Source organism: Leucoraja erinacea, unplaced genomic scaffold, assembly GCF_028641065.1.
Source record: "Leucoraja erinacea ecotype New England unplaced genomic scaffold, Leri_hhj_1 Leri_346S, whole genome shotgun sequence".
NCBI classification, from domain to species: domain Eukaryota; kingdom Metazoa; phylum Chordata; class Chondrichthyes; order Rajiformes; family Rajidae; genus Leucoraja; species Leucoraja erinaceus.
The window spans coordinates 64413-82887 of NW_026576247.1; the positions used below are offsets into that span (position 1 = coordinate 64413).

The following is an 18475-nucleotide window of genomic DNA, read 5'->3' on the forward strand; positions in this document are numbered from 1 at the left end:
TTGAGTGGGGAAAAAAAGACAGACTGGTTTAGAGGGATATGGCCAAATGTGGGCAGGTGGGGCTAGTGTAAATGGGGCATCTTTGTCGGAATGGGTAAGTTGGGCTATATGACTCTTGTTTGAACATTACCCTTGCCGCTACAATGGGAATGTCAGCCTGGGTAATGTGCTCTATGGTTTGAATGGGGAGATTTAAATCTATCACCTTCTGACTCGCAGGTGAGAATGTTAACTGCTGCTCAGTGCTGACAACAGGTGCATTTAACCTGCTGCCCTGTCTTGCATTCCAGTGTACTGCTGCGGTTTGATGCAGTCACCCTCTGAAGCGCTGTTCCCCCCTTTCTTTCTTTCTCTCCTGCTGTAGCTGCTGGAGCAGGCACTGGTTATCGAGGAACAGCTGCGGAGGGCAGCCTACCTGAACATGTCTCAGGACACCAGCCATCCAGCCATGGCCCTCAATACCCGCTTTGCAGAAGTGGAGTGCCTGGCAGAGAGTCATCAACACCTCTCCAAGGAATCTCTGGCCGGAAACAAGCCTGCCAACGCTGTCCTACACAAAGGTGAGTGCAGAACACCCTCCAGCTTTCAACTTAGTTTAGTTTAGAGATACAGCGTGGAAACCAGCCTTTCGTCCCACCGAGTCCACGCCGACCAGCGATCCCCGCACACTAACACTATACTAAACACACATATACTTATACCAAGCCAATTAACCTACGAACCTGTATGTCTTTGAAACGTGGGAGGAAGCCGGTGCTTACTGGTGGTCACGGGAGAATGTACAAACTCAGTGCGGACATGCACCCCATAGCCAGGATCGAACCTGGGACCCTGGCGCTGTGAGGCAGCAACTCTACCGCTGCGCCACCGTGCCGCCCAAAGGAACTTGCATCACATCTCCCGCCAGTTTGGGACTACCCAAGTTGATTGACAACTAATGAAGTAGTTTAGAAAATTAAATTGAAAAGTAATTACTACCATAACACAGGATTTGCATTAGGCACGTCCCGCACACTGGGATTCCACAAACAGCAACGCTGTCGGCCAGGGACATGCAGGGGACAACGCCACGGTCCTTCTGATAATAGCCAGGGGAACATTTGCACCAACCTGACATGGCAGTGTAATGTTTCATCCAAAACATAAATCACACACACACACACATAAAAAAACAAACAAATAATAATAGTGCGACAAAGCCAACTCTGCTGCAGCAAGTAGGAATGTCATTGTCCCGGTGCATGTGACAGGCAAACACTTCTGGACTCATGATTGAATGGTGGGGTAGACTTGATGGGCCGAATGGCCTGATACTGCTCCTGTCACTTATGACTCTTTACAAGTGGACTCTCAAAACAAGAGCGCTACTCGCTGAGCGCATGTGCCATTTAATGATCCGTTTGTTTATTTGTCTTGGAGCTGGTATATGAGAGAAGTTTTCTCATCTTCACATGATAGCCACTGCTGAATGGCGAGAGAATCTGATGAGTAATTTTGCTATATGCAGTGATATGATTGAATGAAGGAAATGGTCGGCAACGACATTCTAGGGTACAGAGTGGTCAGGCTTGACAAGGTGCAACATAGCATTATATTGCAGTCTTGACCAAGGGGTCCATATCTGCAGTAAAGAGGAAGGATACGGAGTGCAGGAAGGAACTGCAGATGCTGGTTTAAACCAAAGATAGACACAAAAGGCTGGAATAACTCGGCTCATCAGATAGAATATCTGAAGAAAAGGAATAGGTGACGTTTCGGGTCTGGACCCGAATTTCAGTCTCAACCCAAAACTTCACCTGTTCCGTTTCTCCAGATGTGCTGTGTGGTCTGCTGTTATTCCAGCTTATTGTGTCTAACTTAGGAAGAATATAGAGTTGTGTAGCAATTCAGCACAACTAGTTCATGCTGATCAAGATGCCCCATTCAAACTAGTTCCATTTGCCCCATATCCCTCTAAACCTTTCCTATCCAAGTACCTACTGAAATGTTGTTATTCTAAATAACTATGCGTTATCTATTATATCTTAGACATGTGGCCGTGTAGGTAGAATTTATGAATGAAAAGGGGGCCATTCCTTTGGGGATATGTAATAGACCTAACAGTTAGCAGGTGATGGTAAATCAGGCATGCAAGACTAATAGGCTAATATAGGGCATTCCAAATTCCCCAATATTAATCTTATTTGCTTCAGTTAATAAGGATTAGAGAAGTAAGATTTAACACGCACTTGAGAGCTTTTTGAGCCTCTCCATGATGACTTCAATATGGTCTTTGACAAGCTTCCACAAGGAAGACTTGTCCAAATGTTTAGAACCCAGAGGATCCGTGACAATTGGATCCTCATTGCCCTGGTAATAGGAGGCAGAGGGTAATGCTGGAGGGCTCTTATTGTGACCACAGGTGTGAGTGCTGGGACGTTTGCTCTTCATTGTATGTATTGGGTTATCCAAGCAGGGGCACGATTTCTAAATTTGTAGATGACTCGTAAATTGGTGTTGTTGAAGATACCTATTGGCTCCAAGATGATACTGGTCACTCGGTAAGATGGGCCGAGCAATGGTAGATGCAATGCAAGAGAGATTTAGATTTAGATGTTAGGGCTAACGCAATCAAGGGATGTGGGGAGAAAACAGGGACGGGGTACTGATTCTGGATGATCAGCCTTGAGATTGATGGTGCTGGCTGGAATGGCCTGCACCTATTTTCTATGTATCCACGTAAATGTGCGATGATGCACTTTGGCGGGGATGAAGGTGGGAGATGCAGAAGAGATGGTGGAGAATTGAGGAACAAAGGGATGTTGGGGTACTCCTAGAAGGTGGCAGCACTGATAGATAAGTTGGTGAAGAAGGCATAAGGGATGCTTGCCTTCCCTGCCCTTGCTTGATGCCTGGCAGACTGTCTCCATTGCACTTCCTGTGTTTTCCTTGATGCCCCCGTCGGCAGCTGGCTGTAGAGAGGTGGGAGACGGTGACTATTCTCTCTCTTCGCCACGTCCATCCCAGTTGTGACCAGTCTAAAGTCTAGTGCCTGATTTCAACCAGCTCTCACTCTTATTGTCTCCCAGTTCTAAACCAATTGGAGGAGCTACTAAGTGACATGAAGGCAGACGTGACCCGCCTCCCCTCCACGTTGTCACGAGTCCCACCAATAGCCGCTCGTCTCCAGATGTCGGAGCGCAGCATCCTCAGCCGATTGGCCAACAAAGGAACAGAATCCACAAACACGCTGGTAAAAAAATCTCACGTTGTCTTCCCTTTCTCACCTTGGCGCCCCCAGGTTGCATAGATGTTTGCGTAAGATGGAAGGCAAATCACTACTGTGATCCATTCTCTCTTTATCAACAGTGAGTTGTTTAGTTTAGAGACGGGCACTTTGTCCCACCGAGTGAGTCATCGCCGACCAGCGATCCCCGCAGACTGACGCTATCCTTCACACGCACAGGGGACCATTCACAGTTCTACCAAGCCAATCAGCCTGCAAACCTGGAGTGTGGGAGGAAACCGGAAATCCCGGCGAAAACACGCTGGTCACGGCGACAACATACAAACTCTGTACAGTATAGTTGGGATCCAACCTAGGTCTCTTGCACTGTACGCTAATGTGAAAGAGACATTGTGTCAGACAATAGCTGAGGTCAGAGAGAAATAAGACCATGATCTTTCCTCAACCTTTCATTGATCTCAGAGTCATACGGCACGGAAACATGGCCCTTCAGCCCAACTTGCCCATGCCGACCAAGATGCCCCATCTACACTTGTTCCACTTGCCCGTGTTTGGCCCATATCTCTCTCTCTCTCTCTCAAAAATCATTTACAATCCATCTCGTGTTCTTTTACTTCCTCTGCTTCGACCCTTCTGTGCTTTGTCCATTGCAATGAGCCTCATGGCCTCCAGTTTCCCACATGGATCCCATTACTGGTTTAATCTTAGTTTAGATTAGCGATACGGCGTGGAAACAGGCTCTTCAGTCCAGTGATCCCCGCACGTATCCTACACACACACTAGGTACAATTTTACATTTATACCAAGAAAACTAACCTACAAACCTGTACGTCTTTGAGTGTGGGAGGAAACCGAAGATGTCGGAGAAAACCCACGCGGAGAAGGTACAAACTCCCTACAGACAGCGCCCGTAGTCAGGATCGAACCCGGGTCTCTAGCGCTATAAGGCAGTAGCTCTACTGCTGCACTACCGTTGTCCCCGATTTGTGTATAGCCTGTACATGGGAACAAGCTTTTGGGAGACCAGCAGGAGGGATTTGCACTGCAAGGCTGCAGTAGTCTGTTCTTGACACTAACTAGTAATTTGCCACTTCAAACCTAGGAAAAATACATGTTGACACCCATTTTGAAATTCCTATCTAGAGATACAGCATCCAGGATACAAATTGTTTCCTTTTCAAAAACTTTCTAACCTTGTCTGCATTCAAAACTTTTACAAGATAGGCTTGGGCTACATTTTATAACAGCAGCTTTAAGATTTAAAATGCCTCTCCAGATTATCCACTCCTGTGGGACAACTCGTCTCTGCTTGCACCGTCTACACCTTGTGTACAACTCCGTTTGCGGGCACATTTTCCACTTGCAAACAGCTGGGAATTGGACCCAGTTGTAACACAGGGGTGACCTGTCCTCCTGACACACTCTGAAGAAGGGTTGCAACACGAAATGTCACCCATTCCTTCCCTCCAGAGATGCTGCCTGTCCCGTTGAGTTACTCCAGCATTTGTGTCTTTCTTTGGTTTTAACCAGCATCTGCAGTTCCTTTCTACACACTCTCCAGCATGTCTCGATGTTTCAGTATTTTGTAGTTCCAGGCAAATGCCCCAAATCAATTATTTTATAATGCTAAAGCAGTTTGCAGAGAAGGGTGCCGGATGGACTCTGATCTCCTTGGTTTTAATATCAATCTTACAGATGGTAGCTCTCCTGTGCCTTTAAACTATGCAGTAATTTGGTGAGGAAGGGTCCCAACACAAAACATCACCTATCCATGTTCCCTAAAGATGCTGCCTGACCCTCTGAGTTATTCCAGCACTTTGTGTCTTTTTAATGACCAAGCATCTGCAGTTCCTTGTCTCTACAATTCTTGCCCTGGGAGTGTTTCATGGGACAGTGTGGAGAGGGCTTTACTCTTTCTAACCCACACACCATTTCCAGAGCTGGTGTATCAACATTTACAAAATATAAACTTCAACCTTAATTTCTGACTCTTGGAACTTTGTGAACTTTAAATAATCACAAGTTCCACTTGCCTCATTATTCCTGAAAGGGATATGTGCACAAATACAAACACTGGGATATGATGTCTTATTCTCGTAAGCCCCAGTGGGAAGTTGATGATGATGATGCACTAACTCTCAGCTTGTTGACTGTGCTGATTTAACTCTTATTTATTACCTATCTAATTAATTTAGTGTAGTTTAGAGATACAGTGTGGAAACAGGCCCTTCAGCCCGACCGACCAGCGATCCCCGCACACTAACGCTATCCTACAAACACTAGGGACAATTTACATTTATACCGAACCAATTAAACTACAAACCTGTACACCTTTGGAGTGTCGGAGTTCCCGGACAAAACCCACACAGGTGATGGGAATGAACGGATCAGAGCCCGGGTCTCTGACGCTGTAAGGCAGCAACTCTACCTCTGTGCCGCCGTTATTTAAATTACTTGAAAGAAATGTAAAGCTGCATTTGTAAACTGGAGTTAGTTTGTTTCTGTTTCCTAGACCTTCCCGCCAGGTCCGTACACGACATCGCAAACTTTCGCTGGCTCTTTTGGGCCACCTGCACCTGTGAGCACATTAGGGGGGCCAATGAACTACAGTCAGGTGCCGGGAGGCTCCTATGTAACAGGTCAGTGACACTGTGACATTTGCAACTTTTATCTATCTATCTATCTATCTAACTGTTCTCTGGCTGGGCTGCAGTGAGTATATGGGAAGGGGGCATTAATTAGTTCTATCTCTGCCCTCTTCTCCGGTCGTGTGAAGCTTTGGAAGATTAACAGTGCCAGCTTTTTATCAGATTGGGGAAGTTGAGTTGGTTTTGGTTCTGAAGGAGGGATGGGTCTTAAAGGTCCCGCACAGATGAGTGGAGGAGCCACCACAGGTACGAAACACATCTCCTGATGCCCACAGTTTGTGGCTCGGCCCCCCATCTCTGCTCTCGTCTGTCTAGACTCTTATCTGAAATAGTTTCCGAGGACGGGTGCTACTGCGGAGCTTGTTTCACCCGTCATAGGCAGAAAGAAGCCAGAGAATGCCACGCTTTGTGGACGAGCTGAAAGCTGGGTGTCATCACGGCTGGCCTGGCGTCTCTCCCATGCAGGGTACAAAGGGCATGAAGCTGAAGCCATGCATTGTTGGCCTGGTGCTGATGTGACTAACCTCTCCTTGCTAGGCACCGGCTCTCTGGAAGGAAAGAGTGTTGGACGTTTGTGGAATTGGGTGTCGGGGTGTGGGTTGCTGTGTGCAGCAGAACCCTCCTCTCTGGGGGTGGTCCTGTCTGGGCGATGGATGAACACAACATCAACGGCACTCTCCTCCTGTTCGGTGTCCATCAGAACAGATGAGGATGAGGCGTATGTCCTATTATAGACCATAGCGGTGTTACAGGGCGGCACAGTGGTAGAGTTGCTGCCTCACAGTGCCAGAGATCGGTTTCGATCCAAATCACGGGCGCTGTTTGTTCAGAGTTTGCACGTTCTCTCCCGTGACCGCGTGGATTTTCTCCGGGTACCCCGGTTCCCAAAGACGTGCGGATTTGAAGGTTAATTGGCTTCTGTAAATTGTCCCTAGTGTGTAGGATGGTGCTAATGTACGGATGATTGCTGGTCGGCACAGATTCACTGGGCCGAAGGGCCTGTTTCCGTGCTGTATCTCTAAACTTAACTATGCTACACTAAACCCTAGACCTAAATCGTATCAGCCAGTGAATGAGCAACATGTTGACAGTTCTACGCAAGGATACTACACGGATTGGCATGTGGTGTTCATATAATGGTTTGACGAGTGGTTTACAAAACACTGTGTCACTGAAATAAAATAATTGGCTGTGTCAGTCCCTGCATGTGGTTTGTTGCATCGAGTATATAATGTATGTGCCAGGCAACATCGAATCTCCCAATGCTGGTATTGTGCGGAACGGTGGAGCAGCGGCAGAGTCGCTGCCTTACAGCGCTGCTGACTGTACGGAGTTTGTACGTTCTCCCCGTAACATACGTGGGTTTTCTCCGGGAAGCTCCAGTTACCTCCCACACTCCAAAGATGTACAGGTTTGTAGCGTGATTGGCTTGGTGTAAATGTAAATTGTCCCTAGTGTGTGTAGTGTAGTGTGAGTGTGGGGGGATCGCTGGTCGGTGTGGACTCTGAAGAGTCTGCATCCGCACTGGATCTCTAAACTAAACTAAAATCTGTGTATTTACGTAGTTGGCAGGATCTAGTGATGCCCCGATTAAATTACTCATCTGCACTGAGCAGATATTTCACCCGGAGCATAGGAGAGCACATGATGAATCTCGGCTAGGGTGCAAACTAGCTCTTGATCACTCACCACTTCTGCCTGAAAGGTACGTGCACACAGCGCCGACACCTGTGCCCTTGTTTACTGGCCTCACTGTGGTGCAGTGGTAGAGCTACTGCCTTTCACCGCCAGAGACCCGGTTCGATCCTGACTATGGGTGCTGTCTGTACGGAGTTTGTACGTTCTCCCCGTGACATGGGTAGGTTTTTCTCCGAAACCTTTGGTTTCCTCGCACGCTGTAAAGACGTGTGGGTTTTGTAGGTGAATTGGCTTGGTGTAAAAATTGTCCCTGGTGTGTGTCTGTGTGTGTTAATGTGCAGATTGCTGGTCAGTGCAGACTCGGTGGGCTGTTTCCGCGCTGTTTCTCTAAACTAAACTAAAATTAAGCAAAGCGGATGGGCTTCGTAGAAATAGAATAGGATGCAGAAACAGTGTCCACACCACCCACTCTTATTACTGGAAGCTGGCTGGCATGTACAATATATACTCTACAGATATTAACTTGTGCATGATATTTATAAAGTGACAGCCCAGTCTCCAAACACTTGCCTTTAATACACCGGACAAAATGGCTCTCCATATTCGGTCTACCTCAACCTAATTAATTGCTATCATTTGGACTGTGCAGGGAAGGGTGGTTTTAAACATCAGTGTGTTGAGAGTAACACCGTCTGATCACACTGTTCAAGAAGGAACTGCAGATGCTGGAAAAATCGAAGGTCGACAAAATTGCTGGAGAAACTCAGCGGGTGCGGCAGCATCTATGGAGCGAAGGAAATAGGCAACGTTTCAGGACGAAACCCAGAAGGAAATAGGCAACGTTTCGGGACGAAACCCGGAAGGAAATAGGCAACGTTTCGGGACGAAACCCGGAAGGAAATAGGCCCGGGAAGGCAACGTTTCGGGAAACCAAAACGTTTCGCCTATTTCCTTCGCTCCCGGAGGAAATAGGCTGCGTTTCACAAACCCGGAAGGAAATAGAGTTTCTCCCCGGAAGCAATTTTTCGGGACAACCCGGAAGGAAATGATTACAAACTGTTAGGTTTTCGGGACGAAACCCGGAAGGAAATAGTCAACTTCAGGACAAACCCGGAAGAAATAGCCACGTTCAATATTTCCATTAGAAAGGAGAAATGGCAACGTTTCGGGATTAGGGAAGGAAATACAACGTCACGAAACCGGGAAGGATTTGGACGAACATCGTAGGCTTTCGGGACGAAACCCGAAGGCACACACATCGTTGACCAAAGAGCTATCATCTGATTACACTGTTGGTCTTGCTGTACAAGTCCATCAGCACACTGAATATTCCATTAGAAAGGAGAAATGTGGATTAGGTACAGTCAGATCCGTTGAATCATCGTGCTCATTCTGACCAAAGAGCATGTTGTCTTGCACACTGACAATGACAATTAAAGTCCTATTTTGATGTCTTGCTATGTGCTATATTCCTATACTCCTATCCCATCCATCACATTTGATCTTAAATTGAACATTAAGTGAACACAGGTCCATTGGCCCCGTCCCCAAACTCTTAACCTTCCAACAATCCCTGTTCCAGGCGTGCACTGGCCATCTCTCCTCTAATGAAACGTCACCCACTCCTTCCGCCCAGAGATGCTGCCTGTCCCGTCCCAGGTGAATTACTCCGGCATTTTGTGTCTCCAACTTTTTGGAGACGCAAATCTGTGCCCTTTCCAGAACCTGGTTCCGTGACCTTCCTACTAATTTATTGCAAGAGCAGATTTTAGTCTTGGGGAAAGGTTTAGTTTGTGTCCCCCATCCTTCCATGTGGGTACTTCCAAACCCCCCCCTGGGTTGCGGTGCGGTGGATGACTAGCCCTCAGTCCCATGACGGGGTTTCTGCTCATATAATGGTCGCACCAAACACTTGCTCTCGGTCCGTCAAGGAAGGCCTACTGGATCTTCCGGTTGCTAACTATTATAATTGCCCTTTCCATTCCCATTCCCACACTGGCCTTTCAGTCCTGGGCCTCCTCCATTGCCAGAGTGATGCATATTGGGGGAACAACACCTTGTATTCTGCTTTGGTTGAAGATTGTATTCTCCAAATTTGGGTACTAAGAACCCCCCCCCCCCCCACCCTGCATTGTCCCCACCCCAACCTCCTTCTCCCCTCTCATTTCCCCCCCCCCCCCCCCCCCCTCTTCCCTGGGCCCCACCTGGATTTGCACCCATTTCTTCCCACCCCCTCTCCTTCCACCTACATTTTGGCTCGATTGTAATCATGTATTGTCTTTTTGCTGACTGGTTAGCGAGCACAACAAAAGCTTTTCACTGTACCTCGGCACACGTGACAATAAGCTGAACTGGACATTCCTTCCTCTGGCTTCACAATTAAATAAAATTTAATAAAATAAAACAACTATCTGCGCCCCTTCTAGTTTATCAACCCTTCTCAGCCTCTTACATTCCGGTGAGAACAAACCCAGCCTCTCTGTTCTCTCCCTATAATTACTGCTCTCCTGCGCTGCCTCTGGATCCTTCCTGTACTGTTGCAGCCAGATTGTGAACACTGTAACCAGCTGCATAACATCCCAACTCTTATACTCAACAACTTGGTTTGTGAAGCAAAGCAAGGCAAATTACTTCTGTCACTAACAGCGAGCTATGTATATAAGTTCATAAGTGTTAAGAGCAGAATTAGGCAATCGGCCCATCAAGTCTACTCCGCCATTCAATGTGGCCTCTGGTCCTAGACTCTCCCACTAGTGGAAACATCCTCTCCACATCCATGCCTTATCTATGCCTTCCATTATTTGCTAAGTTTCAATGTGGTTCCCCCTCATCCTTCCAAACTCCAGCGAGTACCGTCAAACATGCATCATATGTTAGTTAACCCAGTCATTCCTGGGATCATTCTGGTAATCCTCCTCTGGGGCCTCTCCAGTGCCGGCACATCATTCCTCAGATAGGGGGCCCAAAATTACTCGCAATACTTCAGATGCGGTCTGACCAGCACGTTGTAGAACCCAGTCATGCATGTACTTCCACGCAGAGGTGTCTGTGCCTCACTGCCTCTCAATGTGTCATGTACTGAGTCTGAAGAAGGGTCCCGACACAAACTGTTCTCCAGAGATGCTACCTGGCCCGCTGCGTCACTCCAGCAGCTTCAGTTGCTTGTGGCGGCCATCCACTCTGTCCTGCTGGCATTTGACTCCTCAAAATGCATCACCTCACGCTCTTAAATCAAAACTAGACTGATGTATTTTCTAGCAGTTGATTAAAGATTGAGCTCTCCCAGCTCAGAAAAATCTCCAGTCCACTCCGAACAAGTGCTGACCATGCAAAGTCACCAATCTATCCACTGACCTCAACACAGTCGCACTTAAAAATGTTTCTCATCAAAACTCAGGCACAGCGGTAGAGTTGCTGCCTTACAGCGCCATAGACCCGACTACGGGCGCTGTCTGTACAGAATTTGTACATTCTCCCCCTGACCCATAGGTTTTCTCCGGGTGTTCCGATTTCCACCCACGTTCCAAAGACGTACAGGTTTGTAGGTTAATTGGCTTTGGTAAAAATTGTAAATTGTCCCTAGTGTGTGAGTGATAGTGATAGTAGTGTAAAGGGGATCTCTGGTCAGTGTGGACTCGGTGAGCCAAAGGGCCTGTTTCCGTACTGTATTTGTAAACTAAACTAAAATTAAACTTGGTTCAGCACAAAACTAGAACTGTGCAAAATTCCTCACATTCTCCATGGCTATACATAGATGCGTTGGCGTTACATTTGGTGGAGTTCCCAAAAACCATAATTATTCGCGGCACCCTTGCCACTCTGTGGCCCCCTGGGGTGATATCCCTTCCCTCGTTTGAGGCACTGTGTTACTGGGCAAGTGTTCCTTCAATGTGTCCTCACCCCCTTCCAGTGCCATCGTTCCAGGCCAGGACTTGTGATCAACTGTGGGTGGCACGCTCCAAGTTGAATGTTGGAACCCATGTCGGGATGGATTTGGGTTTAGGAGGGGGTTGGAACAAAATGAAGGAAAATGAGTTGATGTGGAGTAAACTCTTGGAATGTCCTGTGTGTTAAGTGGATGTGTTGGAGACAGCTGTTCCCATCAGCTTGGTTATTGCACTAACAAAAGGGTTGTCTTTTTCCTTTCTCCTCCATTCCTTTCCATCTTTCTGTTGCCTCTTTTCCTTTTTTCCCCCAAACTTCCTCCCCTCCCTGTCTCCTGAATCATCACCCCTTGTCCCCTGCCTCTCACCCCTCCCAAACATCCCCTTCCCCCCCAACGTTCTCTCCGACCACCCCCCTTCCCGGCCATTTCCTCCCCTCTCCCCAACCCCCCCCCCCCCCCCCCCACCATTCCCTCTCCCTGACCACCCCCCGTTTCCCCGACCACCCCGCACTGTCCTCCCTGATACTATCCCTCCCCCCTTCCTTCTCTTTTTGATCTGTTCCTTTTATTTGCATCTGTCTCCTGGTCATTTACTTTACTACCCCCCCACCCCCCCCCCCCCCCCCCCCCCCCCCCCCCCCCCACCCCCCCCCCCCTTGCATCTGTCCAAGGCCTTGTACAGTCTCCCCTGCCAGTGAGCACTCAGCGGGCCGCTTCTGGAACCCACCCAAGCCTGGGGCAGCCTTTTCCGCAACCTCTCACCCAGAGGCCCATCTTTTTCAGTAACAGCAAGCTTCCCGGTAACCCGCTGGCAATCCCAGGTGCAGCCCTCACTCGCCCACTTTTACACGCTGTTTCTCATCGCATTTACCATTTAAATGTGACGGGGAGCCTCTCGCCACCAAGACCTCTGCTCATCTCCGTCCCAACCACACAACTGCTTGATACAGTTGGTAGTGCAGGACCAAATTCCATCTTGCCCACATCCTCCCCCCTCTTCCAATCTTGCCCCCGCCTCGGAGTCGCAACTAGAACGGCAGCAAAGGTACTGTTTCTGAATCCCCAGGTTGAGCAAATGAAAAGATGTCCTTTGCTACGATGTCTCCACAGGCATTCTGACTAACCTAACAGTTTTAGCTTTGCCCATTTCATTGACAAGTTGTCCGGGGCTTCTCAAAATGTGATTGCAGCCTGGAAACAGGCCCTTCAGTCCACCATGCCGTCTATCAATCACCCTTTCACACTCGTTCCACAGTGGCGCCGATGTAGAGCACCAAACACCCGGGTTCAATCCTGACCACGCGTGCTGTCTGCGTGGAGTTTGCATGTTCTCCCTGTGACCACGTGGTTTCCTCCCACATGCCAAAGATGTGCCGGTTTGTAGGTTAATTGGCTTCTACAAACTGTCCCTAGTGTGTAGGATAGAACTAGTGTATCGATGATCATTGGTCGGCGTGGGCTGAAGGGCCTGTTTTCTCGATGTATCAGTAAACTAAACATCTCGCATTCTCATCCACTCCCTACCAATCCGCACATCTGTGGGATGTGGGAGGATTCTTGAGGAAACCCAAGGGAGAAGGTACAAACTTCACACACAAACAGCACCTGAGGTCAGGATTGAACCTGGGTCTGTGGCACTGTGAGGCAGTAGCTCTAACTGCTGCGCTACTCTACTCTATCAGGCCTACGGTCATCTGTGTGCCAGCTCTAATTTGTCCTATTTTATTCATTCCCCGTTTCCCCCCCCACCTTCCACAATCACTGAAGAAGGATTCCGACCCACATTGTCACCTATCCATTTTCTCTGGAGATGCTGCCTGCCCTGCTGAGGTACGCCAGCATTTAGTGTCGTTCTTTGGTATAAACCTTATCCATATTGTCCTCCTCAGAATATTCAGCAACTTAGTCATTGTATACAACTGATGAGCCACGTAGCACAAAGGAATCAAACTAACAAGCCGGGAGGCCCAGCCTTCATGTCCAGGTTTCCAACCTATTCTTTTTCTCCAGAGATGAGTTATTCGTCCATTTTATGTCCATCTTCATGTTGACCACGGCTTTGAGTTTATTAAAGCAATATGTTATGTCATAAGTGATAGGAGCAGTATTAGGCCATTTGGCCCATCAAGTCTACTCTGCCATTCAATCATGGCTGATCTATCTCTCCCTCCTAACCCCATTCTCCTGCCTTCTACCCTGATACTACACTAATCAACAATCTATCTCTGCCTTCAAATTATCCACTGACTTGGCCTCCACAGCCGCCTGTGGCAATGAATTCCTCAGATTCACTACCCTCAGACTAAAGAAATTCCTCCTCATCTCCTTCCAAAAGGAAAGTTCTTTAATTCTGAGGCTATGACCTCTAGTTCTAGACTCTCCCGCTAGTGGAAACATCCTCTCCACATCCACTCTATCCATGCCTTTCACTATTCAGTAAGTTTCAATGAGGTTCTCCCCCCATCCTTCTAAACTCCAGCGAGTAAAGGCCCAGTGCCATCAAACGCTCATCGTATGTTAACCCACTCATTCCTGGGATCATTCCTGTAAACCTCTGGACCCTCTCCAGTGCCAGCAGGTCCTTCCTCAGATGTGGTGGCCAAACTCCCACTGGCCCACCCCACTTCCCTCCACAGTTGGTTTTCAGCTGCCCGTTAGTGAGGTTGAGAAGCAAGTGTCAGATGACAGCCCATTCCTGTCCAGAGTCTTGGTGGTGAAAGATCTTCACTTCCGCCCATTTGCCCACAATCACTTGTTTCATCTTTGATCGTGGAGTGCAGGGTTGAGCACGAGCCTGACTCACCTGATGGGTGGCCCAGGTTTGGAGTGTCTGGCTGAGATGTTCATTCATTAACCATGCGCGGGTTCCAGATGTGGCTCAGATGTGTAACGCTGGGTAACGTCAAGGGCAAGGCTTGACACTGCACTTCTACTCAGCTTGTGGGTAACTGGATCAGAGACGCAAGTAAAAAAAGTGTGTGCAGAGAGATGCTTTTATTGAAAACCCCTAGAAAACTATGAAGGGTGGACACAAGGAAATGCAGATGCTGGCTTGCAAAAGAAAAAAGACACTAAGTCCTGGAGTAACTCAGCAGGACAGGCAGCATCTCTGGAGAACATGGAGAGGTGACTTCCCTTCTTCACACTTCAAGGATGATGCCTGACCCGCTGAGTTACTCCAGCGCCCTGTGTCTTTTCCTGGTAAACCAGCAGATTATCTGCAGTTCCTTGTCTCTCCGTATCTGGAGAACATTTCTCTGGAGACGGAGGCGATTACTTCAAGTCTGAGTCTGAAGGAGGGCTTTGACCTAGATAATAAAGAGTTTTGATGGGATGAACCCAGAGAATGGGGTAAGTCTGCTGGAGTGGTGCTTGTTCACATTTATAATAAGCTAAATACATGGGGAGGATGGGAATAGGTGAGTTTACTCACGGGACGTGATAGTGAGAAGCATAAAGATCGCCACTGGACTATTTACCAAGTGGTTTAGTGCTTGGTCAATGATCCAGTTATAGCTGAGTCTGTCTGTCTGTGTGTGTCTCTGTGTGTGTGTGTGTGTGTGCATGCGTGTCCCTCGGCTGGTCATTAAATGGGCAGAGTTTATTTTAATAGGCGTCTCGGAAAGCCTGGCCTGGATTCTCCTGATCCTTCTGGAGCAGGACAGCCCCAGGTCTTACCCGCTACTGTTTAGTGTACTGTACTCCAGGTGGGTGGGACGGTGTAGAGAACTGATGGCAATGTTGTGGTTTGACAATAGACACACAAAGCTGGAGTAACTCAGCATCTGTGGAGGAAAGCAGTAGGTGATGTTTTGGGTCAAGGCCCTTGTTCAGACCGAGAGGCGGGGGATCTGAGAGTCAGTTGAGGGATCAGGGTGTCGTTGAGACTGTTGACAGGCTGCGAAACCAAGTGGAGATTCAGGAGATATGTCTTGATTTAAGTTTAGTTTATTGTCCCATGCACCGGGAATAATGTTTAGAGCAAGAAAACCAGTAACGTTTGTTCAAGGATAGTCCACCAATGAGGTAGATAGTAGTTCAGGACCGCTCTCTAGTTGTGGTAGGATGGTTCAGTTGCCTGATAACAGCCGGGAAGAAACTGTCCCTGAATCTGGAGGTGTGCGTTTTCAAACTTCTGTACCTCTTGCCCGATGGGAGAGGGGAGGCCAGGGTGAGACTGGTCGTGGCCTTACTGAGGCAGCGTGAGGTATAAATGAAGTCAAGAGAAGGGTGGTTGGTTTGTGTGTTTGTTTGGTCTGGGCTGCGTCCGTAATTTGCTGCAGTTTCTTGCTGTCTTGGCAGCATCTCTGGAGAGGAGGAATGGGTGACGTTTCAGGTCCGAACAAAGGGTCTCGACCCGAAATGTCGCCCATTCCTTCTCTCCAGAGATGCTGCCCGTCCCGCTGAGTTTCTCCAGCGTTTGTGTCTGTCTTGGGTAAACCCAATGGCCAGCGTTATTCTGTTGCAGCCACACTCACCTCCATCCCTCCCTCAAGCACATGGTATCCATCCTGAAGCGCTGGCTCAGAACATTGAGCGATTCAGATGGCCGAGAGTGTACCAGGGCCACACGCCTTGCACTGCCTCTTGAGCCCAGGCCGAGCTAAAGGTCAAGTAAGGATGTGGAAGAGACTGCATGGGTTGAGATTTAAGGGCCTGTCCCACTTATGTGTCCTTGGCATGCAAATTACGCAACCTCGTGATCGCGTTGAGGAGCACGGGCATCGTATGGCCGCACGGGGCCAGTCCCACTTAGAAGCACGGAGGGGTATGTAGTTGTGCGCGACATCGAAATCTTTGCACCCCAACGGCCTGTCGTGGAACTGACGGCCAAAGTGGGACAGGCCCAAGACCATGGCGTGACGCAACGTCTCACCTCCAACAGCAGCAGAAGCAGGCAAACAATCACCGAACTCGGCCTGGGGCTCACGGCCGTTGCGGTCCAGATCCGCCCCCACTTCTACTCCCAGAGCGGGGCCAAGAAAATTGAAGATAGACACAAAATGCAGGAGTAACTCAGCGGGACCGGCAGCATCTCTGGAGAGAAGCAATGGGTGACGTTACGGGACAAGACTGCAGAAGAGTCTCGACATGAAATGTCACCCATTGCTTCTCTCCAGAGATGCTGCCGGTCCCGCTGAGTTACTCCAGCTTTGTGTCCATCTTCAAATGACGTCACGTGCTCCAGACGGCTGTGCGTACGCATGAAGTCGCGCCCAACCTTCGCGGGACCGTCGCTGCACAACGCGTCCACGAGTAATTTGCGTGCCAAGGACACGTAAGTGGGACAGGCACTTTAGTTTCTGAAGCTGCTCATTACCCCAGCTATAGATAACGTCAGCGGCATATACTGTACATTGTGAATGACTCTCCCTCTCTCTCTCTCTCTCTCCCCCTCTCTGCCTTCACCTCTTATTTGCAGCATCCAATGGTCCTTCTGCTATAGAGAAAAAGGAGAGCTTGAAGGAAGGAGTGAACGTGGACAAGGACAAGAAGAAAGGGGAAATAATATGTATAGATGATTGACCTTCCCTGCTGCCCTCTGTATCAGTTTGTGTTTATATTTTAATTTTGAGCGACAAAACACAAGGCTAAAAGACATCCTTTGTGTGTTTTTGCCCCGGGTGTGTGAGTGAGAAGGAGGGCAAAGGTGGGTACGTGGCATCTTGGGGACCCCCCCCTCCAGCCCCCCCTGCTTCCAGCTGCCCCAATGCCCAGAGCCAGTAGAGTTGGACCGTAAGCCAGTGGCACTCATCATCTCTAGCTCAGCGGTTGCAGGAAGGCTGGATTCCTTTCCATCCCCGACTGATTCCATCTCTCCCAGCCGAGAGGCCAAATCCAGGCTGGTGCTGAACTGGGCAGACAGGAGCAAGCCCCTGTACCTTGCATCGTTAGCCCAGCTCACACCAGCAGCAGCAGCTTGTTGGGGGGGCTGTGTTAGTTCTCAACCCCCTCCTTTGCTGGCAACTGTATATGGCCTGTTTATCCATGGGCAGGGAGAGAGTAAGGACTCTGTACTCTCCCCGTAACCCTAGCGGGTGTGTAGGTGGCCACATCACAGGGGGTGAAGGGTGCGATGGGACCCTCCTTTAGCTTCTCTTTCTCTACTGTGGACTCGAGATGGGGCTTGTGGGGTTGGGATAGGGGTCAGATAGATGACAGCAGGGTCAAGTACTGCTTTAAATTACATTCACCTTCTCAAACCTTGCACGGCGACAACTATTTATATCCTAGCCCCGTTTCACCCTAGTGTACAGACGCTGTGGCTCAGAATAACTCCAGCTTAACACGTATGGTCCAATCTATCCTTGTGCCTGCCTGGCCTTGATTTGCTCATTTCACCATTGTGTGGCCATGTTCGAGCAACTTAGCTGCTCCAGCAGACATCCAGCCCACCAGCGTGGCACGTTGTGTAAGTTACGTTGCAGGATGGGAGAGAGCTGAGGGTGGGTGGGAGGTTAGGGAGGAGGAGGGGGTGGAAATACTAAACGTTATCTATCATTCTGTTCCTTTATAAATCTGGGCAATGCATCTCACCTGTGGTCTAATGTCCATTTTAAATGTCCAAGTGGCAGAAACCTGAAATGGGATTCCCGTTTGGTGGAAGTCAGCGCAGTCGATGGGAAAACGGCGGGGGAGAGGGGAGGGGGGGGGGGGGTTGGCCAGAGAGAAGTTGACTAAACACTGCCTCCTCTTTCTCCCCCCCCTCCCTGCACCACCGTCCAGTGGCCTCCTGAGTTGTGTGGCCCCATTCTGACAGTGGGAAAGGCTGGGGCCGTGACAGTTCAGTGCCACCTGCGTTGTCCGTGACTCCTGCAACCCCGGGATATCGCCGCTTCCTTGCATCCATCTCCCATCCCGGGAACGGCATTAACCCGTTCACCGCCGCCGCGGGCATAAAACCGCTTCCAAAAGGAAAAAAAAAAATGTGTTCTTTAAATTATGTCTGCGTAATATTCTGTTTCAGCCGACATCTATTACTTAATATCCTTTGTTTTAAAAGAATATTTTGAAGAATGTTTTTTTTTTCATTAAAGTTTTTTTTTGTTACCCGTTTGAGCTTGCGTCTGCTGTGCA

General features: G+C 48.8%; 1 protein-coding gene across 1 annotated transcript in view; it reads left to right on the forward strand.

Moving 5' to 3' along the window:
* The window catches only part of LOC129693557 (chromodomain-helicase-DNA-binding protein 3-like), a gene marked incomplete at its 5' end in the record, with an annotated part of 82766 nt that extends 64291 nt beyond the window's left edge, over positions 1–18475 (forward strand). Inside the window, 4 exon segments of the mRNA XM_055630354.1 lie at positions 365–560; positions 3069–3232; positions 5739–5865; positions 16821–18475. Coding sequence (XP_055486329.1) covers positions 365–560; positions 3069–3232; positions 5739–5865; positions 16821–16924 — 591 coding nt within the window.